The 24848-nt window shown below is 51.8% G+C and overlaps 1 protein-coding gene and 1 long non-coding RNA gene across 2 annotated transcripts; one reads left to right on the top strand and one right to left on the bottom strand.

Annotated features, from left to right (window-relative positions):
- Positions 1 to 1290: 1290 nt before the first annotated feature.
- On the top strand, positions 1291 to 24464 carry RHCG (Rh family C glycoprotein). Its single transcript, NM_001048022.1, is given in 11 exon segments — positions 1291 to 1561; positions 9806 to 9992; positions 12437 to 12587; positions 15992 to 16139; positions 17002 to 17168; positions 18696 to 18833; positions 19018 to 19154; positions 19469 to 19593; positions 19811 to 19884; positions 23088 to 23180; positions 24015 to 24464. Coding segments are annotated over 10 exon segments (1383 nt in total). The 5' UTR covers positions 1291 to 1374; the 3' UTR covers positions 23157 to 23180; positions 24015 to 24464.
- LOC111095222 lies at positions 10240 to 23233 on the bottom strand. The gene is made up of 3 exons (XR_005357060.1): positions 22917 to 23233; positions 18281 to 18526; positions 10240 to 10334 (listed from the first exon to the last, which is right to left on the bottom strand). It is a non-coding gene; the product is annotated as an uncharacterized LOC111095222 (long non-coding RNA).
- Positions 24465 to 24848: the final 384 nt, after the last annotated feature.

Raw genomic sequence — 24848 nt, 5'->3', positions numbered from 1 at the left:
CCTGATCAAGCTCAACTAAAAAAAAAATATATATATATATATATATACATATATATATATATATATGTAAAGAAAGTCTAAAGGCCCCTGCTGTTTATGCTCCATTTATCCCATCTCCACCCCAAGTATCTGATCTGCCCTTCTCAGTCCTGCCCTGTGTCCTGAGCAGCTAACCCCCAGGGACTGTGTACCTGTGGCTCCCTTATCAACTGGGAACAGGTAGGGGTTGGAGTATTTCTTCTCAATTCCTATCCTATCTATATCTCCTTTTATGGTGATGGCTACACTGCCCCCCCCCACACACACACACACTCTACTCTCTGACCCGCTAAGGACTATATATAAATATATATACTATTTCTTAATACCTTCCCCCTTTTTTTTTTTTTCAGGAATAATTTTAGATTTACAGAAAAGTTACAAAGACAATACAGAGTTCACCTTTACCAGGCACTCTGTTTCCCCTTCTAACATCTCACATAAATGCCTGGTACAGTCGTCACAACCACAAAACCCACATGAGCACAATAACTATTAACTAAACTTCAGACCTGGGGCACCTGGGTGGCTTAGTGGTTGAGTGTCTGCCTTCCACTCAGGGTGTGATCCTGGGGTCCTGGGATGGAGTCCTGCATCTGGCTCCCCGTTGCTGTAGGGAGCCTGCTTCTCCCTCTGCCTATGTCTCTACCTCTCTTTGTGTCTCTCATGAATAAACACTAAAATCTTAAAAAAACAACAACAACACTAAACTTCAGACTTTATGTGGATTTCACCGGCTTTTCCACTAACATCATCTCTCTGTTCCAGGATACAATTCACCAATTGTATGAACTGTCACGCTTCTTCCAGGCTTCTCTGGTCTATGCTGGTTCTTACACTTTTGTTGGTTTTTCATGTACCCTGTAGGAACTTTGGGATCAGTAAAAGGGAGGGATGGTGGCGATGCTGGTGATGCTGGTGATGCTGATGAGCGCTGTCGAGGAATTCCTCCGTTCTTCTCTCTGTAGGAGGCAGATAACCTGGCCTTTTCTGTCTCGGATCCTGATGCGCGGAACAAAAAGGGAAAGGCAGGCTGCGGGGAACGGAGGAGATCCACCGAGGTTGAGGCGCCTCCATCCCCTCCCACTTGCCAGCACTCTCCGCCCCTGCTCCCGCCGCGGGGCCCCCGACGGGAGAGGCTGGGGGGCGGAATGGAGGCGAGCCCCGAGCCCGCGGTCCCCTTGCCGGTTGGGCGAGCGCGCGGGCGCACCCGGGTCAGCTGTTCCGCCACCCGACGCGGCCGCCCCGCCCCTGCCCGGGTCTTATAAGCCTCCCCGGCCTGCGAGCGTCGGTCCGAAGTGCCCGCCGCCCTCCCTGGCCAGCGCCCCCCGCAGCATGGTCTGGAACACCAATCTCCGCTGGCGGCTGCCGGTCACCTGCCTGCTCCTGCAGGTGGCTCTGGTGGTCCTGTTCGGCGTGTTTGTGCGCTATGACATGGATGCCGATCCCCACTGGATCGACAAGAAGGAGGCTGAGAACTCCACCAGCGACATGGAGAATGAATTCTACTACCGCTACCCGAGTAAGTCTGGCCACCTCGCAGGCAGGTTCCCGGAGGCAGGTTCCGGGGCCGAGCCCTGCCTCACCGCGCACCTGCGGGGCCTGCTGCTCCTCGGGAACAGTGGGTGGGCCGGGCAGGGTGGAGGAGGCAGCTGCTCACAGCCCCCTGGCCCTCCCCACCCGGCCTCCCCACCTGGGCACCCGCCAGGCTCTGCAGAGCACGCTTGAGAAGTGGCCACATGTGCACCAACTCCTTTTCCCTGTGTTCAGGTAATAGGGAAAACTCACCAGGGGGAGCTCACTGGGGGTGCCATCAAAGGCCTCCAGCCTCCCTGGCATAGAGCCCTACTTGTCCTGAGTCCCATCTCAGTCACCAACCAGGGAGTGAACCCGGCTCCCTTGTCCAACTGTGCCCGTACTCTCCACAGAAGGGGGTAGGTCCCATGTCACAGGCTGCAGGATGGCTCGTTGACCTGCCAGTCCTGCTGTGTGGAGAGGCATGTGTGGGATGGTGGCACCCACCCCCTTCTGGCTTGGAGAGGAAGAACAACATCCTGAATTCTCTGGTGTCTGTGGTGCTGTGGTTAAGGGCATGGCTTTGGAATCGCCAGACCTCACTTCTGTCATGGTTCTGCCATTAACCAGGTGGGTGACCTTAGGCACGTGTCCACCTCACCAAGACTCCATTTCCACATCTGTCAAAGAGAGACAATAAGAGCACCTGCCTTAAAGGGCTGGGGTGAGGCTGGTGTGACACAGTGCCTGTCAAGCTCTGCCATGGTGCTGGCCATGGAGCCCTCACGTCCTAATGGAGCAATTACTGGAGAAGCACTAAAGCACAGATGCCCTAGGATTCAGGAGTTGGAAAAACTGGCTCAAGGTCACTCAGGTTGGCCCAACCTCCAGAGTCTTAGCCCAGGGCTCTTTCCATGCCCTTGCGCTTTCTGATTTTCCATGCCATATACCAGCAGCTGATGACATTCATTCCAATTGTTGGTGCTCACATGGTGGTGGACTGTTAGTCTCGGCAGGGACTCTAAAGCTTATCGGCAACAGCCACCTATGCCAACTAGCGTTCCCTAGACTCCCTCAGTAATGGGAGTCTTTACCTCCAGAAATAACATTTTACCTAGATCCAAACAAATAACTGCATACATTCAAGACGGCGACCTGCATGAATAAAGACAAGGGTGAGGGGGATGCCAACTCAGTGGGAGCCAGCCATATTAAATGGTTGCCAAAAAGCTAACCCAACACAGTCTACAATAAGAGAAATATGGTGCCTAGAAGGAGGGAAGTGACAGAAGGACAGTGTGCCTTGTGCTGGTTGAGACCACAGCCGCTACTGGGCTCCACTCAGGGTCATGTTTTAACAGATCTTAACAGCTGTAGCCTTAGAATTTATCTCCAAATCTGCCCTTCACAGACCCCTTTACTCTCCTTGGACTGACCCAGCAAATGAAGAGGCAGGCAAGCCTGAGGTCCTCCTTTGCCAGTTCCACTCCTTTGCTCTCGTTCTTGCTTATCTCTTAGCCATAAAGCCAGCCTCTCAGCAAAGCATGGGAGGCAAGGTCTTCCATGGGCTTCGATAATTAATAGGTTCTTTGATGAATCCAAATGATGGAAAGTCTCAAAGCCCTAAAATAATAGGAGCTCAGAACCTCCCCAAAGAGGGGTGCAGTCCTCACATCTCCTCAGTACCTATCCCCACTCCGTCCACATCCACCTTCATTTATTCAACAATCGCTTACCTATAGGGTGGCCATATAATTTCTCAATCAATGACACTTTTGAGAGTGATGAGGTGAGGGAGTTGTGCTAGTATTAATTTGCCAGGACACAGATGTAAATCATGACTCTTCCAACAGACCAAGATTTATGGCCACTCTGGATGTGCATCCTGGGTCTCTGACCCCAAAGGGCTCCCAGACTCATCGAGAGCATCCCCATACCCTGTCCTCAATGGTGTCAGTTTCTCTAGGCAGAAGAGATCTGAGACAGCTTCCTGCAAGGAGGTGCAACAGTGAGGAGGGGGGAAGCAGGGCAGGCTGCTGGGAGTGGTGCAGAGTGGCCCAAGGGTAGGGTTTGCAAAAGGGAAAGAAGGGAGGTTGCTAAGGGGGATGAGACAGCCCCAGCCATGAAAGAGGGCTTGAGTTTCTCCTGCCATTTCCCCTATGGGTGCTAGGAAGCTCTTGGTCATCACATAGGAAGTGACAGAGAGGAGAGAAGTACAGGGAGAGACCCTTGGCCTCAGGATTCCTTGGCAAATAGTGGAACAATGTAAGATAGCAGGCATGTGTTCTCTCCTTTGACACCCCCACCACTCCACAAGGAGGGCACTGTTGGGACTTCCATTTTACAGACAAAGAGACTATGGCCAGAGAGGGGGAGTGGCTAGAAAACCAAAGAGCCAAAGTAGGACCCTGGGCTCCTAGACCTCTCTCCTTCATCCTGGCTCATCTTCCCCCTCTCCTCTTGCCAGATCCTTTTCAGGTCCACTTGGTCATTGTGGTTATGGTCAGGAGTTAGAGAGCACATAGCCTCTCGGCACAAGTGGGCTCCAGTGTGGCAATTCCCAGGGGCATGAGATGAGGTCAGACCCTTGTGGTACCTTCTGGGCTCTTGGGTCTTAGCTGTCAACATAATACCTGCATGGGCCCCATTCCTACCCAGGGGATTAGTGTAGCCTGCTGGGCATCTCTGGTTTCCAGAGGAGTCCAGCTCCGACTGGCTCAGGCTGGGGCTCAGAAAGGCCTTGGGACTGCTTCCCAGGCATGGGCCCCTTGGCAGGCAGCAGGCACAGAGCCAGCTGGGGACCTGCCCTGGCAGTGCCCTCAGAAGCCTGTGCTACAGGCACTGGCTGCTGAACACAGAGCTTCCTCATGGGCTGCTGCTCTGGGACCTATGTGGCTGTTGGCTGTGTGTGTGTGTGTGTGTGTGTGTGTGTGTGTGTGTTGGGGGGGCGGGGGTTGGCCCGAGGAGGAGGAGCCATCGGAGTCTAAGATCCTAAAACTTGGCAGAAGGAGGAACAGGACACCTTTCTAGGAGATGACCCAGGGCAGAGGATGCCATAGTTTCAACACCTGAAAGACTGTTTCGTGAGGCCACAGCAGCCAGGCTCACTCTGCAATCCTGGGAACTGCATCTCAGATTCAGCTCCATTTAATAAAGGACAAGCTCTCCCACAAGCAGAGAGCAATGTAACATGGACTTTGGAATTAAGCGGATCTGGGTCCATCACTTAAGTGGAGTGAGCCTCAGTGCTCATCCATGAAGTGGGAATGTTATTTAATGCACTGGCTTTCCAGGAAAATTGAAGATGGCAGGTGACTGGTGGGGAACATCTGGTGGCATGAAGTGAAGGGACAGTAAATGCTGGTGTCAAGTGTCCTCAGAGGGGAGTGAGTGCTCCAACACCGACGGTATGTGAGTGGAGGCCTAGCGTCTCTTTAGAGATAGGGCCAAAGAACCTCTCCCTGAATATTAGTTTCAACGATGATAGCCTTTAAATTCCTTTGTGCTCTCCCCACTTACAAGTGCTTTTTGCATGCTCTGTCAGGCAGGGCATTTCTTTCCATCTTGTGGTGTCAGAAGTGGAGGTTAGAGATTTGCCCAGGACTCTCAGCATTGTGTCAGGGGCACAGGCAGGGACTGGTTGAGCCATCCCACCCCACAGCCCACCTGCTTTCCCCCCCAACCTCTGGCCTCTGCGCCATCGCCAGGAGACTGTGTGGTGATGGGGTGGTTCTGTGGTTGGCTCTGAGATGTGGGGGAGGTAGGCACAGAGCCTTGGGGGAGCGAGGGACTCAGCCAGGAGGCCTCAAAGAAAGTTTGGGCTGGGCTAGGCTGGACTACAGAAAAGGGGAAGGAGACAGCACCAGGCTGCACCAGGCAGGGCACCACTTTCTGTTCTGGTGCAGCAGGGTGGAGGAGGGTGCTGTGATCCAGCAGCATGGGAAACTTTGTCCTCAGATTTCAGAGATGAGGCTCCTTTCACTAGGGACCCATCCTGGAGTTAGGGGAGAGTGTGAGCTAGCAAGGGGTGAAGAGTGGAACAGCTATGCGCTGGTGCCTCCTGGTGGCAGCTTTCGTGGCTGCAAGCCAGCATGCCAGCCTCGCTCCATGATGGTGGTGATTGGGTCTCCAGGTTGAGAGGACAGATTCTGGGCAGAGCAGGGCTGCTTGTGTCACCCCAAGCTGGGGAAAGAGGGAGAAGGGGAGGTGTTTCATCAACTTCCACTGATCTACAACAAGTTGCCAACTCAGTGCAAAACACAGGGAGAGACTTGAAATTTCGAGAAAAAGAGAAATAGTGAATTGGTCGATTGCCAAAGAGGCAGGCCTATACCCAGGGCTGGATGAAGTCATTAAATGTGCACCACGAAGCTCTGGGGTGAGCACTACCCGAGCACAAGTACTATCCCCACTTTACAGAAAAAGAAACTGCAGATCAGAGAGATTATGTCCTTCCCAAAGGTCACACAATTGGGATCCTCAAACCATGACTACTAAACGCAGTTTAGGTAGCCCCAAACTTTATAAAACATTAATTAATCAAGTAGTAGGTTGGGGTTCTAAATTAGGACCAGTTTGGGAGATAAGCAGAAAGGGAGCAAGCGAAGGAACAAGGAGGTGCCCAAGGAGAGAGAAGCTGGTGTCTGTGGGCCTGAGGTGGGAGCAAGGGAGAAAGAGACACCCCCAGAGAGAGGCAAAGAGAGACATCAGGACACCCGGGAGTTGTGGAGGTCAGAGAACTGGCGAGACAGGGCAGGCAGGGACCGTGCACTGAGAATGGGAGTCAGCCCTGAATTTTCAGATATGCCCCAGGAGGTACCCCCCACCCACCACACCCACCCTCAGCCCCTGCCCATATGGTTCCTTTCTGCCACCAAACTTCTGTGACACTCCTCTACCCAGGGGCTCCTCCCACCCCCTGCCAGCGCCTTGCCTTCCCTGTCCGGCCTGCTAGCTTCAAAGGCAGGCCAGCTCTCGACTGCTGTCTCCCCATCAGTGTGCCTACATTCTGAGTCACAGCTCCATCTGCGGGGCCTGCCCCGTCTCAGGTCCCCGCACCACCCCGCACAGCCAGCCTCCCTTCCTTCCACCTGCCCTGCCACCCCTCACGATTCCCCAACCCTCCCCACTGTGGTCCTCTGAACCCCAAAGCCAGCACTAGACCCAGCCCCCCCCTACAACCAGCTCCTAATTCCCTGCATCTATTAGCAGCAGCCCTGCCCTCCTGCCAGCTCCTATCCCCACTGCTTGGAACTGTAGTCTGAAAATGTCACCTCCCTCTTTCACACCTCTCCTCCAGTCTGCCACCCATCCGTTCTTCCCAAGAATAACCATAATGCCACGTATGGTGCTTCACACGCATTAGCTCAGATTCCCCCACAACAGTTGGAAACGTGATAAACCATAAAACGCGATAATGCACGAAAATCAGCTGCATGCATCGTGAAACCTACACTGAGCTGCTGTTTGTTCCTGCAAATTTGCACAGGCCTCCAGACAGCAGCTCAGGGCACCACACTGGGGTGAGACTCATGGCTCTCCTGCACCAGCTTGTATGCCCTCCACCCATACGTATCCTGCAGTGTGCCAGCGCCTCTCCCCTAAGCCACCTCCAGGTGGCCACTAGCCAAGGGGGCCATGGGGCGGGGTGGAGATGGGGGGACAGAAGGGGCAGCTGGGAACAGGCAAGGTTAGGGCCGCTGGAGCATAAGCACTGCTGCCCCCACCTTAGCCAGGCTATCTGCCCCCGTGGGCAGGAGGTGTCAGACTGGAGAGAACCTGCAGCCTCTCTTGCCCGTGAAATCCTACCTGGGGCTCATTGACTGCTGCTCAGCTGGCACCCTTGGGTACTGCTGAGGTGACAACAGTCATCATTCATTCACAGATCTTTACAGTCTCCAGGGCACTCTCACAGGTGCTGGGGACAATGGGGCCGAGGAAAACAGGCACAGCTTCGCCTTCTGGGCATTTACCACTCTAGCGGGCCAAACATACCCAACTGCAGACTGTAATAAGAGCAAAAAAGGGGGCACCTGAGTGGCTCAGTGGTTGAGCGTCAGCCTTCGGCTCAGGTCATGATCCCGGGGTCCTGGAATCGAGTCCCGCATCAGGCTCCCCATGGGGAGCCTGCTCCTTCCTCTCCCTGTGACTCTGCCTTTCTCTATGTCTCTCATGAATAAATAAAAAATAAAATAAAAAGAACAAAAAGGAAGGAAGAGGGGGCTGGGAGGGGGAGAACCAACTTTAAACTAGAGAGTCCAGTAGGCCTCTGTGATGAGCTGACGCTTTGTTGAGAACTGCAGGAATAGAGGTCATTGGCTGTGCTGCAGGAGCAGCATCCCAGGCAGGGCAAGGCCACAGGCAGAGACCCTACAGTAAGGGTCAGTAACCACCTTTACAGCTCTCCTTGCATGCCACCTGCCCAATCCAGGATCCAGTTTGGAGCTAGGTATTGAACGTACTTGGCATATTTCTTTAGCTCCTTTTAACCTGGAATGTTTCTGCAGCCTTTCTTTGTCTTCCACGACATTGACATTTTTCAAGAAGACAGCCTCACCACCCCCCTCCTTTCTAACAGTCTGTTACTCGTTTTACTGTTTGGTGCTTCCTCGTGAGTAGATGGGGCTAATGCCTGCTGGGCTGGAAGACCATACAGGTGATAGGTCTTCTTCAGAGTATCACATCTGAAGGCCCGTGATACCCACCTGTCTCTCATTGGTGACGTTAATTTTGATCACCCAGTGAAGATGTAGTCCTGTTTCTCCACTCCATAATTTCTGGGGTTTTTTTTTTTTTCAATCCCTTGCAACTCACATCTAAGGGAGACTCTTGAAAACAATGCAAATGTTCTGCTCTTCATCAAAATTTCTCCCTGGATTTAGCACCCACTGATGGAATCTTTACTGTGAAAATCACGATTTTCCAACCTCAGTGCTCATTCCACATTTAACTGTCTGGCCCTCAGCATTCTGTTCCAAGCAAGAGCCCTCCCCATGATCTCATTTTTTTCCTATTCTGAGTTCCTATTTCGTAATGCTTTTAATTCATTACAGTACATAATTTTGGTGCTCAAATCGTCCCAGATTTGGGCAGTGGGAAACCTTCAATCTGGCTCCTGTGGCATCTGTAGTTCCTCTTACGGCCTTATATTTTTGTAACTGTTTCCTAAAGCACTTGGCTATTATTTTCTGGGACTCTAGAATTTGTAGAAAAGTTCAGAATTGGGGCAGCGCAGGTGGCTCAGTGGTTTAGTGCTGCCTTCGGCCCAGGGCCTGATCCTGGAGGCCCCGGATCGAGTCCCACGTCAGGCTCCCTGCACGGAGCCCGCTTCTCCCTCTGCCTGTGTCTCTGCCTCTCTCTCTCTCTCTGTGTCTCATGAATAAATAAAATCTTAAAAAAAAAAAAACAAAACTCAGAGTTAGCCTATGCCTAAGTAACAATAAATAAAAATAAAGCAACAGTAAATAATGACACTTGTCCATTTTGAGCAAGTGGGACAGACACTGCTAGGTGGTTTACCCACACATCCACATTTAATCTCTGCAGGCTTTGTGAGAAAGTATTACAGAAGGCACTAAGACCTAAGGATGTTACCTGACTTTCCAAAGTCATCTGCCAGATGGAGGAACTAGGATCCAAATTCGGGTCTCGTGGTGCAAGAAAGTGCACTTGCTGGGGGTGGAGGTGGAATGTGACATTCGTGGGTTGAGGGAGGTGATCAACTCATGTGCTTGGCCCCTCAGGGACTCAGGCCCAGATGAGACTAACTTCTCTGTACTAAAAAAATGGAGTTGAGGAGCAAGGCTGCAGAGAGTCTGGGTTCTAGGCCCTAGATTCTAGGTGTGAGCCACAGCCCGGCCCCAATTTCAAATGCCCAGCTGCCCACCTCCACCCTGGGTGAGGGTGGAGAGAGGAGGCTGTCATCTCCTGAGGGAGCGCTCAGGCATTTGTTGGCATCAGAACAAGCGGTCTAAAGTGTGGGGGATTCACCTCGGTCCCCCCAGCCCAGCCCCCTCCAGAGGTCCTTAGGACAAGATAGGGGTAGTGGCTGTTCTATGGCCAGCAGAACTATTCATTGACTGCACCTAGCCCCGGGATCCAGATGCAGGCAGAGGTGGGGAGGGGGCTCCGGAGGCAACCTGGGGGGTCGGTGGCCCCGGAAGACAGAGGCACTGCGCCAGGCAGCGCTGGCCCAGACCCAGGGCGAGGGAGGGCTAGGTCACCGAGACCCCGGACTGCGCTCTCCCCACAGGCTTCCAAGATGTGCACGTGATGATCTTCGTGGGCTTCGGCTTCCTCATGACTTTCCTGCAGCGCTACGGTTACAGCTCCGTGGGCTTCAACTTCCTGCTGGCAGCCTTCGGCATCCAGTGGGCGCTGCTCCTGCAGGGCTGGTTCCACTCCTACTACCGGGGCTACATTCGCGTGGGCGTGGAAAAGTGAGCGGGGGCGGGGCCGGGGCCGAGGGGGCGGGGCCGGGCCGGGCCGGAGGCTGGGGGGCGGGGAAGGGGTGGAGTGGGGCTAGGGTGAGAGGCGGGCCCCGAGGCCCGGGGCGGGGTCTGGAGGCGGGGCGGATGTGCAAATGAACACTCCTTAGCCTGCTGGATGTGTTTAGAAAAAGAGAAAACCACGTTCAACGTGCAAACCCCTGCTGTCACTTAGAGGGCACCCACCGGGGATCATAGACCAGGTGTCTGAAACATAAAACATTTGCCAAATACTTGCCAGATATTACTTCACACAAGCCAATCAGTGAAGCCATGACTTAAGAGAAACTGAAACTGAAAAAAAAAAAAATGACTAGATAGAAGATGTGTTAGAACCAGTAAGTTAGTGTTTTGTATGTAAGATCTTTGACATGCATATCACCATGCAGTTCAAAACACACAAGAAAGTCTCAGTCTCAAAGCCCGAGACCTAAAGTATGGAAACACCTGGGATATCCTTGTCACCCAAGCAAAAGAGCTGTGGCTAAATGAAAAACAAAAGTATACGACTTTTTAAAAATTGTCAAAGGGAATTATCATACACTTATGAGCTGGTGAGTTTTTGGTGAATCAGTTATTTGGCAAGTTGGTCACTTGACAAATTGAGTTTTGGCAAATTGGCTTTCAGGGAATTGATTTTCAGCCACTGAGCTGGAGCCAATTCTTGTGCTAAGGCCTGGATGACCCGGTTGTCCCCAGACCCTCCTCCTGGCTTCTGCCCTGCTGAAAAGTACCCCAGGTCCCACCTGTAGGGGGATGCCCTGTGCAGGCTCTCCCCGAGCCTCTGGGGACCTCCTGGGATGTGACAGGCAAACCTCTATCTCCTGGCAGCTGATGGCCCAAAGTACGGGCCTCTCCCTCTCTTTCTGAGGTCACCTCTGTCAGATGGTCTTCTGGCTACAGTCATGGGAACATGAGCAAATAACTCAGCCTCTCTAGTAAGCCTCTCTGTTCCAACCCTATCATGTGGCTAGTAATAGTACCTGTCCCCTCGGGTTTGGGCATGGCACAGGAAGGCATATGCAGTACTGAACAAGGGTATTTCAGTGCCTGGCACTTAGTAACTGCCATGATTCATTCAGCAGCAAACAAGGCTCATAGTGGAGGAGATGTTCCAATGAATATCCTCATCTTGGGAGGGACCCCGACAGAGCAGCCCCCATTCTACACCCTGGCCCTACAATTAGCCAGCTTCTCACCTCTCGCTCCTGATTCTCTCTCTCTCTCTCTCTCTCTTTCACACACACACACACACACACACACAAACACACACACACATTTCAGCATGGGGCAAGGGGCCCTTCCTCTGGATGTGAATGGGTTGAGAAAGTAGCCTCTACTGTCCCTACACACCTTGCCCCACTTCCATGAACGACTCTCATGACTCTGTCTTGGAATCCAGGACAGCTTTGCTACTGGCTGAGCCCAAGAAGGACTGGATTAGGCAGGCCTTCCATGTGGATGGAACCAGGGTCTCATCTGGCTACATGACATCTACCTGGATGTCCGCCTCTTCATCAACCCTCTGCTGCCCAGCTGGGCTTTCAGGGTCCAGACTTTTTTTTTTAATAATAAATTTATTTTTTATTGGTGTTCAATTTGCCAACATACAGAATAACATCCAGTGCTCAAACCATCAAGTGCCCCCCTCAGTGCAAGTCACCCATTCACCCCCACCCCCCACTCTCCTCCCCTTCCACCACCCCTTCAGGGTCCAGACTTAAGGAGAACCAAGATGCTCCTCTACCTCTGTTCTCTCTGTTGGTCTACCTACCCCCTTCTACCCAGCCCCCAGCTCCCTACTTCCTGCAGAAGGGCCTCTCTCTCTCTTCCCTGGACACAGAACCTCTCTCCTAGGTAAGGTGAAGAGGAGGTCATGAGAGCTCAAACCCAAGCAGGGGCCTGGTAGCCAGCAGGAGAGGTGTGTATAGAGTGAGAGATAAGGGTCTGGAGGCGGAGACCACATCTGCATGGAAGAATCGAGGAAGATTTCCTGAAAGAGGAGGGAGTCAGAAGAGGTTCTGGAAGAGCATATAGAGGATGGAGGACAGGGCAAGCCCCCAAATATGGGGGCATGTTCCATAATAGCAGCCAGACGACCTAGGTGCCCTGAACACAAGCTACCTGCAAGGAGCACTGGGATGGGGGCCATGGAGGAAGGGTATGGCATCTGGTATGGTCACTGCTGTGCTGGCCCTTTCATGTGCTATTTCTTTTCATTCCTAGAGTAGCTTTAAGATGTGATATGCTCATGATCACACCATGAAACTGAGTCTCAGAAAGGTTAAGCCATGAGCCCAAATTCACAGACGACGAACGTCCAGATTCAACCTGGGGACTTGGAGTGCCACTTTTTGCTGTTGCCTCAGCACCTCCCCTGACCTGTCTCCCCACAGCCTCATCAATGCGGACTTCTGCGTGGGCTCTGTCTGTGTGGCCTTCGGGGCAGTTCTGGGCAAAGTCAGCCCTGTTCAGCTACTCATCATGACTCTCTTCCAAGTGACCCTTTTTTCGGTGAATGAGTTTATCCTCCTCAATCTGCTAGAGGTGAGCAGGGCTCAGAACTGGGTGGGGGGATACTTGGGGTAACAGCAGGGAAGGAAAGAAAGAGAGGGCTTGGGAGGCATGTGAGCTGGATTCAATTCAACCTTGGCCAGTCACTTAACTTTGTGAGCCTCAGTCTCCTCATCTCTAAAGGGAGAGTGATGACACTTATTGGACAGGGATGGTGGTCCACCCAGCAAATCAGTCCAACACCTGGGCAAAGCAGCGGTTCCTCCTATAGTGGTTTTCTCCCTCCTTTCTCTTTCCTGCATATTGGATGGAAAGAATGTGTGTTCCTGCACCTGCTCTTGAGCACACACACACCTCATTCCCAGACTGCTCTGCCAAGAGAAGGATCCAGTGTATTTTTTTTTTTGGATCCAGTGTATTGGGGGGGGGGGAGCACATCTGTAAGGGAAGATCTGTAAGGGAATGGCCACAGTGAACATGTACAGCTGCATAGGTTGCACACTGCACAACTCCAGAGATGACATTCACATGGACTATGGCAGGAATCATTCCCCTGGAATTTGGCCAATTCAATGGCCCAAGTAAGGGGCACCTTAGACCTCTGACTCTAGCTCAGATACATCTTTGGCACCTTTGCAGGATGCCACCCATTCAGGGACTTCATCCATTTCTTAGCCCCCAACTCCTCTACATTTGGATTCTGCCTGGAATATTCCCACCCCCCACAAGGAGTAGAAGTGTTTTTTTTTTTTTTTTTCTTTTAGGTCACACTACATTCAGTCATTCATTTTGCCATTTTCTTCAGCTACCAGACTGGCCCAAACCACCATATCTCATCCTCCTAACTCATCTCCCTATCTTCATCCTTGCCCCACTCACTACCTCAGGCCAATCTCCATGGAGGCCTGTCAATAATGCATGTAAGACCATTCTCCTGATTAAAACCCTCCAGTGGTTTTAAAATTTTACTTCGAGTAAAATCCAAATTTGCTATAAATCCTCACATGGTCTGCCCCTAGCCTTTCCTTCCAAGCTTATAATCTACTCTCTCCTCATCTTTCTGTGCTTTGGCCACACACTGCTGTCTGCTCCTCAACACATCAAGCTTGGTTCCACCCCTGGGCTTTTGCATTTGCTACTCCCTTTGCTTGTAATGCTCATCCCTCACTTGTTTTCATTACTGAGGTCTCAGATGGAATATCACCTCTTCAGAGAGGCCCTCCCAGATTCTCCCCCCACCCCACAGTGTTGCCCTCTATCTTACTGGCCCCCCTACCCCTAGTCACTCTCTCTCACATTGACTTGGTTTATTTTCTTTGTAATGTTTCTCTTTCTCCAATAAACTTGATCTGTCCAGACCATCTGTATCCCCAGCACCTAGTTCAATGCCTAATAAGTGATCAACAAATATTTGTCAAGTAAATGCATTTTGGAGTCTGACTGCATGGCAGGTAATGCTCCAGGCACTGTGATACAGAGGTGGGCAGGCCTCTCACTTAGACTCCAAGGAGCTCGCAATCTAGTGAGGGAGCCAGGAAGTAAATAGACAGTAACCATGCAGTGTGATGAGGAGTGGGGTCAGATCTCTGTGGCATAGAGGGAGGATCCCTGAATCAGCAGGGCAGGTCAGGGAGGCTTTCTGGAGAAAGATATGTCAAAGCTAGAAGTCAAGTGGGAAATAACCAGGTGAAAGAGTATGGCAGAGGGAACAGTGAGTGCATAGGCTTTGAGGGAGGCCCACTGTGAAAGGTCTCTGGTCTCTGGTGGCTCCACCTGGCTGGAGGAGGGGGGAGCAGGAAAGGCTTGGAGGGATAATGAGGGGGGAGCATGGATCATCAAGACTCCTGGAGATGGCATTAAATAGTCTCAACTTTTGTCATTGGGAGCTATGGAAGGTTTCAGACAGGGGAGCAGCACGGTCAGACACATGTAATGGAAATGCTGCTTTGGCTGTGGTGAGGAGAACAGCTGGGAGCAGAGAGCCCAGTTAGGAGGCTGTCCTTGTCACCCTGTGAGGGATAATGGGACAGGGACTGGGGTAGTACAAGGAGATGGTGGTAGTTCGACAGATATAAAGAAGCTGAGCACACTGGCCTTGGGGTCTGGCTGGCGTGGGAGGTGTGGAGAAGAAAGAAGCTAGTGGGGCCAATGGGCATTATCTGAAATAGGCTGATAATGTAGTATCTTGGACCTGAGTGAAGAGGCCCTCAAAAATCCTCTCAGCTTGCTACAGAAATTCTTTCCATGCACGACAGCCTTTGGGCCTGTCTCTGTGCCAAGTCAAAATACAACAATCACTGCTGACATGTAAGGAGCACTTGCCTTTGCCTGGGCCCTGCTCTGAATGAGTCACATGGCTGATCTCATGCATCCTCATCTCTGAGATAGGCGCAATCATTACTCCCACTTTACAAAAGAGGAAGCTGAGGTTAAAGGGCTTACCCCAGGTCCCACAGCCAGTAGAGGCACCTGCCAGGCTGGTAACCAGGGAACCCAGCTCCATCAACCACTAACTCCACAACTAGCTGTGTGACCCTGGATAACATGCTTACCTCTCTGGCAGGATTTCCCCAACTAAAGTAAAGGAGCGAGTGTGATTCTGATTAGAGTTTCCCCCGAGATTGGTATGGAGTGGGGAGGAAGAAGATGCTATAAAGAGGGGAGGTGGGGACATGGGAAGGAAGGCCAGGTCAACCAAGCACCTGCAGGGTACTAGGCGCTCACCAGGTGCTTTACACGAGTTTAGTTTCACCATCCAGACAGCCCTGCTAAGTCACTGCAATCTCCCCCACTTTGTGAATGAGGTACTTGAGGCATAGAAGGGACAGAGGAGGAAGAAACCAATCTGTCTGCTCTGACTGCAGGGGACAGAGGGGAGGAGTGTGGAGATGGGGTAGGCGGGTGGGGGTAGGACAGCTGGGAGGTGTAGGGCAAGAACTGTAGCAGGATGCTGGGGAGATGAGGAGTGACAGTGTAGATGGCATGATGCTGGGTTGGGAGTGGTTGGGGGGGAAAAAATGTGGAGAGGAGAGGCCCGGAAGGAAGGGAAGGGCTCCCAGGAATTAAGATACGGTGGAAGTTAGTGGCTGACAAGCCAGGTAGGGGGCGGCCCTGGGTTTTAGCTCTGCTTCTCCTCTTCCCACTCTGTGATGGAGCATCCAAGCCGGATTTCCCCATCTAGGCGCAATGCCATCTGCTGGGTGAAGATGCTCTGGTGTTTTGCCGACAGGTTCACAGCCTGGGCTCAGGGATCCCCACTTTCTCCCCTTCCCAACCAATTGGTCTGTGGGGGTCCTGGGCTTCTGGAGTCAGAGACAGATGGAGTTGTGTGTGTGTGTGTGTGTGTGTGTGTGTGTGTGTGTGTTTCATGGGGGAGGGGAAAGAAAGTACCAATAGAGGGGAGGGAGAGAAGAGCCTGACAAATCCCTGTACCCCAGGTGAAGGATGCAGGGGGCTCTATGACTATCCACACATTTGGCGCCTACTTTGGGCTCACAGTGACCTGGATCCTCTACCGACCCGGCCTACATCAGAGCAAGGAGAGGCAGAGCTCTGTGTACCACTCGGACCTCTTTGCCATGATTGGTGAGAGCTGCTATAATGATTGAGGGCCACCTTGATGGGTGAAGATGGCCATGATGGATAAGGGCCATCATGATGCCTGAGGGTTGCCATGCTGGGTGAGGACCTTTATGATGGGTGAGGATCACCATGAGGAGTGAGACCCACCATAATGGGTGAGGGTCTCCATGAGGAGTTCAGGCTGCCATAATTACACCTGATCCCCACATGGTCTGGTGGGTGGAAGGCAGTTCCCTTTGAGGAAAGGGCAGAGAGTGTTGCCTGTATACACCTTGAGGATCCCAGATGTTTGTCCCTTTTTCCTATGGGGCTGGAAGAAGTTGGTCTCTCATCCTGTTTTCCCTAGCATCCCACAAAGCAGACGAAGTGGTAACCAGGAACAGGTCACTCCATCCCCTAGGCTAGTATAAGGTGTGAATTCCTACTTTCTATGTCCGTTCATTCCAGAGAATACATATCAACCACCCACTCTGGTCTCCTAAAACCCAGCCTTGCCTTCAAGGAGCTCTTCACAGGGTGATGGCAGAGATGGCAATGTTACCAGATAATCTCCCTGCAGTAGGGAAAAAGATCCTCCCTCAGGGTGCCATGGGAGTAGGGTGGGAGGCATTTAGCCCAGTTATGGGGCCAGGGTAGACTTTCTGGAGCAGAGTAGAGGGCCAAGTGGAAGTTAGGTAATAATAAGTAAGGCGAGGAGGATGTTCTGGGAAGACTCCACAGCATGAGTAAAGCTGCAGGGGTGTGAAACTGCTGGGGCGTGTGAGTCATAATGACATCTCTGGAACTAAGGACAGGATGTCTGCCTGAGCTCTGTGGGTCCCATCTAACACCTCCTGGGCCCACGGGCCCTGTCTGGTCTGGCCAGGCACCCTCTTCCTGTGGATGTACTGGCCCAGCTTCAACTCAGCTGTGTCCAATCACGGAGACGCCCAGCACCGAGCTGCCATCAACACCTACTGCTCCTTGGCAGCCTGCGTGCTCACCTCAGTGGCACTATCTAGTGCCTTGCACAAGAAAGGCAAGCTGGACATGGTGAGCAGTGGGGGGTACCCTGGAGAGCTCTGGGGGAAGGTGTGAGTATGACCTGAGCCCACTGGGCACTGATCATCAGGCTCTACCAGCAACTCTGTGAGGCAGACAGCATCAGGATTATCACACCCATCCTACAGATGAAAAAACTGAGTTTTGGAGAGAAATTATTTGGTCAGATTCCATAGCTAGTTTTTGGCAGAGCCTAGAGCCAGATTCCCAGATTCTGTGACACTGGTTGCCCTGGATGAGTGGCTCTTCCTTCTCATTTTCCTTCTCCCCACCTCGGGTGCTGACACCTCTTCTGGGCTGAGCACCCCATCAGACCTGCCCAGTAGGGTTGTCAGGGGCACTTCCCCTCTGCCAGGCTTTGGATCCTCCAAACATTGGCCCTCAGACTTCCTTTTTTTTTTTTTTTAAGACTTTATTTATTTATTCACGAGAGACATAGAGAGAGAGAGGCAGAGACACAGGCAGAGGGGAAGCAGGCTCCAGGCAGGGAGCCCAACACGGGACTTGATCCTGGGTCTCCAGAATCACACCCTGGGTGAAGGTGGCGCTAAACTGCTGAGCCACCCGGGCTTCCTGCCCCTCAGCCTTCCTAAAGCTGCCTTCACCTGCCCCGTGCCATATACTCAGAAAGGGAACTCCTTTGATGCCCGTCCACTCCCCTGGGGAGGTTTATAGGGGGGTATGGTTTCACAGTGTCCTCCCTCTCACACCATTTGGACAGATTGTTCTGTCACTAGTGGGGAGGGGCCAAGCCCCATAGGTGTTGATAGATTTTTCTATAAAAAGAAGACCACCTCTATATTTCATAGTCTGACACTAGCTTCTTGACACGGGTATATGTGTGCTGGAACACTGCCAGGAGTACCTGTTATTCCACGATGCTCCCATGAGCCCCTCGATGCACTGGACACTCACCACACAGAGAGGTAGGGACACACGCATCAGGGGGAAGAGAATCAGACACACGCTGACAAGGACACAGAACAGATTCAAGGTCAGGGGCTCTGGCTCCGCACAGACCTGAATCAGGATACCTCTCTGCCTCTTGCTAGATGTGTGGTTTCCCTTCTCTCCTCTGCAAACATCCAGAGAACTGTTCTTACCTCCTGGGCTTTTGTAGAAATGTACTGATATCATTCCCATGGCAGGCAGCATAGCACCTGGTGCCGGTAGGGCCTCAGAGAAAGTCAGCTGGTCCTGTTGTATGTCCACAGATGTCAGCACGGGCGTTTCTGCACGTAGGCCCCACAGGTCCTGACGTCAGCATATATGCGTGTAGGGACCGTCAGACGTGCACGCCTGAGCATACAGATAGAGAGGGAACGTGCAGACATGCCAAGAGGGCTCACCTGCAAGGACACAAGTACATTGATTTGTGCCCATGGGAAATGGCCAGACTGCTGGTGCAGCACACATGTGCACATATGCACCCGCACACACACACACACACACACACACTGAGTGTGCTGGGCTCTGGGAGAGGACTGAGCCCCAGCCCACCCTGCCTGCCCCACCCAGGTGCATATCCAGAATGCCACGCTTGCAGGAGGGGTGGCCGTGGGGACGGCGGCTGAAATGATGCTCATGCCTTATGGCTCCCTCATCGTTGGCTTCATCTGCGGCATTGTCTCCACCCTGGGTTTTGTGTACCTGACGGTGAGGGGCCCAGGTCAGGGGCTGAGGGCTGGAGAATCCGGGGGCCTCTATGTTCCTGACAGGAGGTGGGGGGCTCCCTAGGGAAGGGGCTGGAGGCTGGAGAATCCTGGGGCTCCATGTATTTGCTTCCCCCACACCCTTGCCACAGCCCAGGGCCTGAGCAATACCTGTCTCTCCTATCCAGCCATTCCTGGAGTCCCGGCTGCGGGTCCAGGACACATGTGGCATTCACAACCTGCATGGCATCCCCGGCATCATCGGCGCTATCGTAGGTGCTGTGACAGCATCCTGTGCCAACACTGATGTGTATGGAGTAAATGGGTAAGTATGGAGGAGGTGCAGGGGAGCCTGAGCTCCCTCTGTCCTTCATTCCTCCTTCCCGCTGCTCCTCTGGGGTCCAACAGAGTGTCTCTATCCCTAACCTTCCCCAATCTGAACCACTGTCCATGGGCCTCTCTCCCCAACCTCTGTTCTTCCTCAAGCGTCTTAGGGACCATCTGATCTGTCCACTGCACATGGGAAGGTTCAGGGCCAGGGTTTATGGAGCCTTGGTGCCTACCCACATTTGTGGGGCGACTGCAAGTGGTTTCTTGGCCTCTCTGTGGAGCCCTGACCTATCCCGATCTCCACCCCAGGCTTACCCAAGCCTTTGGCTTTGATGGATTCAAGACTAACCGGACCCCAAGCATGCAGGGCAAGTTTCAGGCTGCTGGACTCTTTGTGTCCCTGGCCATGGCCCTGGTGGGCGGCATCATCGTGGGTGAGTGGAAGTGGCTGGGCCAGAGAAGGTGGGGCTGCTATGGGTTGGGCACCCAAGAGCATGTACCAGATGTCAGATCAGAGCTCCCAGGAATCCTCTGTACTTGTGGCTGGAGGACTGGGTTGTGTGTGTGTGGTGTTTCCTAGCTAACGGGAAAGGGCGGGGTAGGCTGAGAGGAAGGGGTTCCTGACCTCGTGCAACTCCCAACTCTCTCTAGGGATTATTTTGAAATTACCGTTCTGGGGACAACCTGCTGATGAGAACTGCTTTGAGGATGCGATCTACTGGGAGGTGAGTTCCAGGGACTTGCTCATCTGCACAAAGGGAGATATGGAATTCTCCACAGACCCTGCCCATTTCAGCCGGGCTGCTAAGGGACTAGAAGCTGAGGGTTGGGAACAGAGCCTGCATCACCCTGCTCCTCCATCCAGAGGCTGTGTCTCCTGGGAGCTGAAGGCTTTATTCTAGAGCAATAATTCCCCAAGTGTGGTCCCCTGTGCTCCCCGGCAGCAGCATCCGAGAACTTATTAGGAATACAGATTCTTGAGTCTCGCCCAGATCTCCTGAATCCCAAATTCAGGAGTGGGCCCCGGCACTATGGTTCAACAAGCCCTCCACGTGTCTCTGATGAAAACCACACCTACCTCTGAGAACCATGGCCCTTCCCTGTTCGTTGAAATCACCTGGGAAGCCTTAAAGACACTCCAAGCCCAGGCCTCAGCCACAAGAGGCTTGGAGTTCATTGGTCTGGGATTAGGGCCTGGACATTATAAATTTTTTTTAAAGCTTCTCCAGGTAAGTCCAATATGTAGCCAGGTTAAGAACCACGATGTGGTGTTCAGCTTCAGACTTCATAAGAACCACCTGGAGACCTTGTAAAAATGCAGCTTCCCAGGCACCCAGAATTTCAATTTAGTCATCAGTTCCCAGATGATTCTGGTCTAGAAATGGGGTTCTGTGACATTCCATTGCTTTAAGCATCCAGAGAAGTATCAGTACAGAAACCCAACTTGAGAACCATTGTTCTAGAAGCAGAAAGTAGTAGGGTGTCACAGAACTCTGTTTCTTTTTAACTTTTTTTAAAAAAAGATTTTATTTATTTATTTGAGAGAGAGAGTGAGAGAGAGCACAAGCAGGAGGGAGAAGCAGACTCCTCGCTGAGCAGAGAGCCCAATGAGGGACTTGATCCCAGGAGCTCGGGATCATGACCTGAACCAAAGGCAGGTGCTTAACTAACTGAGCTGCCCAAGTGCCCCTGTTTCCTTAAAAATATGCCACAATTTGGGTTTTCTGTGACTTCAGGCAGGCCCCCCTTCTGAGGGATCATTGTTAGAGATGTTTACCTGCGTTAGATGGTGCGGGGTGACAGCTATCTGCACTTCCTTCTCCTCATGACCTCATGACCTCACCTATGTCTGTGGCCCCATGACAAAGATCTGCCCATTGCTGCCTTTCATATGGCTATTTTTAAAACTACACCAGAAGTTTTCCAAGTAATTTTCACTGATATCCAACTACAAACCAATTTCATGTTCATAACTAATAATGCTTTTGAATTCATTCACTTTAAATTATCTTTTTATTATAAAATAAGTAGAAGCCCATTAAGAGAAATCTGGAAATAGGGAAAAAAATAGAAAGAAATCCCATCACCCTCATTTAAGGACTACTAATATTTTGGGTATATGTCCTTCTAGTCTTTTTTTTTTTTTTTAATCCAACCAGATTGGGATGCCTACGTGGCTCAGTGGTTGAGCATCTCCCTTCAGTTCAGGTTGTGATCCTGGGGTTCTGGGATTGAGTCTCACATCAGGCTTCTCACAGGATGCCTGCTTTTCCCTCTGCCTGTGTCTCTCATGAATAAATAAATATTAAAAAAAATAATCTGCCCAGATTTTTCTTACACAGCAGAGAGTATTTGCCCAATTTGGGATCCTGCTGTCTATTATATAATATTCTATGTTATTACATTCTTAATAAACTTTCTTCTTTTTAGCAGCATTTTCATCCCATATTTACAGCCAGAATTTAAACTATTTTAAACACCACAATTAGAAATCACATGGCTGGGGATCCCTGGGTGGCTCAGCAGTTTAGTGCCTGCTTTTGGCCCAGGGCACGATCCTGGAGTCCCGGGATCGAGTCTCGCATCAGGCCCCTGGCATGGAACCTGCTTCTCCCTCTGCCTGTGTCTCTGCCTCTCTATGTCTATGATGAATAAATAAAATCTTTAAAAAAAAAAAAAGAAAAACATTGCTAAAAAGAAAAAAAGAAAGAAATCACATGGCTCTAACACTAATGAAATAAATAAACTAAAAAAATCTTACCAATTCCCATACACAGAAGTTCACTCGTGGTTCTGTTTTGATCTTTATCATTTATTCTAAGTTCACACCTTCTATCTGCTGAATACCATTCAGTGGTGCTTGATTTGGAGATCTAATTCTGTGTCAGTGGAAGTGAGCCACCATCAGGTCATCCCCTCAGCCCCTGGAACTGGGTGGTTTACCTGGGAGATGAGGTGGCTTTCCAGAGGACAGAATGAGACAGATGTCCCCCAGGACCTCAGATGAGGTATAGATATGGATATAGAAATAGATATATAAAAAAAAGAAATAGATATAGGTATATATACACACATATATGTATGTTATTATTATATACATATATGTATACATATATGTATACATATACATACGTATACATATGTATATATACGTATAATAAATTAAATGTGTGTATATGTATGTATATATATGTGTGTGTGTATATATGTATATATAATTTATTTATTCATGAGAAAGAGAAAGGCAGGCACAGGCAGAGGGAGAAGCAGGCTCCACGCAAGGAGCCTGATGCAGGACTTGATCCGGAGACTCCAGGATCATGCCCTGAGCCAAAGGCAGACATTCAACCCCTGAGCCACCCAGGTGTCCCAAGATGAGGTCTTTAAGATCAAATCTAAGCCTTGAAGCCAAGACAAGGCTGATCCACCCCATCCCCACTCCAGTTACCCATCCATTTCCGGCGTCCCCTAGGTCTCACCCCACCTCACTTTTGGACCTGCCTACAGTGGGAGTTTGCCATGCTGCCTCTCCCTGGCACACTACTACTCATCTTTCAAAAGTGGGTTCAGCACAACCGGAATCTCCCTCCCCCCAGGCGTGTTAGGAGCCCCTTGTGTGCATTTACAGATCGTACTGTCACCGTGCTCATCACCTGAATGCTTTTCCATTGCTCTAAGTGGGACAAGGACCCTGTCTCGTCCTCGCAGTGCCCCAGCACCCTGGACAGTGGCTAACCCGGTGTAGGGGACACGATACCTGTGTAAAAGACGGCCCTGCTCTTCGGCATGCGATCTGCACAATGATCACAAGGTGGCGCTCGCCACACACCATACGCTGCTCCAGTCTTGCCCAGGCTGTTCTAGTTCTACCAGGGACACCCGCCTGGCCTGGGACAAAGTCCTTGGAGCTGCCGTCCTCTCTCTGCAGATGCCTGAGGAGCCGAAAAGCACGGTCTTACATCCTGAGGACTCTACCCTCAAGCCCTCAGAACCTTAAATTCCCGGGGCAGGTGAGAAGCAGGTGAGCACAGGCAGATTGTCCCCCGGGGGTGGGGCGGGCCAGCTCTAAGAACTGGATGCCACCACCAAAAGGGCAAAAAGAAAGCATAAGACATGAGGATGTGAGTTTCCACCCCTCCTGCCTGGATTGGAGTGGGCACACAAGGGTTGGTGGCCTCAGGATCGGATTCCTTGCAAGCCTAGCAGGCACACGAATATGTGGATGGCACTCTGACCAGGAAGGAATGTATAGGTCACCTGGCTACACACTTGGCTTTGCTGCTTACTGGTTGTGACTTTGAGGATCTCCTCACCCAGAGACAGAGCCCCAATTTCCAGTGGAAATGACAGTTCTGGCTCTATCCACCCAATCAGCTCAGGCTAGTTCTTCCTTCCTTTTCTACCTCCTTTCTTCTTCCCATCAGCTCACATTTCTTTGCTCCTCTGTGGAATGCACCAAGCCCTTTCTTGTGCCTTTGCATCTAACCCTCCAGAGAGCTCCACATGACAGGTGCAACTATTTTCCTCTTTCTAAGTGAGAAAATTAAGGCTCAGAGAAGTTCAGCCTCTTTGAGTCCACACAGTACACGTGGAGAAACTGGGGTCCTTGCAGGTCATTACCATTGCCTCAGTAGCACTATTTGATCCCCTTGGGGGCCAGAGCTTGGAAAGAGCTGTGTCTGGGGCAAAAGGCTGAGTGATATGGCAGGAGAGGATGTCAGGATTTAAGGATAGAGAAGAGCAAGGCTGTGATCACTTGCCTCTAAAGCCCACCCTGTCCTGAAAAGGTAAAGGTGCCCAACGATCTATAGCAGGACCCTACAATGGCCCGCTACTCTTGGCTTTCTCCCTGCAGGCTCCACAGACTGTCCTGGTGCTCCCAAAGGAGCGGTGCTGACCAAGCTGGGGACACAAGAGCAAGGCGAGCAGCACCCCACCTGATGGCCTGGCCCAGGGTGCCTCCCTTCCCTTCCCCTTCATCCCAGGGGGCCTGCCTGAGAATGGAGAAGGAAGAGTTATAGACAAAATGGGCATCCAAGCCAGGTTCTGGCTGCAAGGAGGCCTGCCATCAGTGGTCTTGGTGGCCACATCTTGAGGAAAGCAGGCAGGAGAGGGACTGGGAGCTGGCAGTGGATCCGGGCCCTCCTAGGAGACAACTCAGAGGCCAGCCACCAACTGCTGGGCTCTTCCACTCCCTGCCTGCCCCTCAGCCAGCACCTCCCTTGCTCCCTGGGTCCCCCAGACCACTCTGTGCCACGCAGACGGCAGCCTCCATGAATAAATGTCCTTGGTGTTCTTTGTAGAATGGGTATGAATGCTCCAGCAGGGCCAATCTGAGGGAGAAAAGGACCCAAGAGGCCTGGCCTCCTGCCGCAGTCCTGACCTCCTACACCAAGCTGCCACCCACAATGCAAGGAAAATCATCCCGGCCTGAAGAGGAAGAATTTGGGGTGCTGGAGGCTGCCCCAGCTTGGTGCCCCCTGCCAGGCTCAGTTTTTGGGCTGGGGTCTCTCTCCAAGGCCCTTCCTTACTTCACATCAACCATCCCAGAAACACACCCATTGTGAAAACTGTGACCTTCATTTGACCCTGTCCCATTACAAGGGCACTCAGGCAGGGTGGGAGAATGAGGGGAAGGCTCCTTTGAGCCAATGGCTCTACCCCAACCCTGCCCTCCTTCCTCCCTGCC

This window comes from Canis lupus, chromosome 3 (genome assembly GCF_011100685.1).
Source record: "Canis lupus familiaris isolate Mischka breed German Shepherd chromosome 3, alternate assembly UU_Cfam_GSD_1.0, whole genome shotgun sequence".
In the NCBI taxonomy this organism is placed as follows: domain Eukaryota; kingdom Metazoa; phylum Chordata; class Mammalia; order Carnivora; family Canidae; genus Canis; species Canis lupus.
The sequence above is the reverse complement of the archived record's forward strand: the minus strand, read 5'-3'. Positions and strand labels throughout refer to the sequence as shown.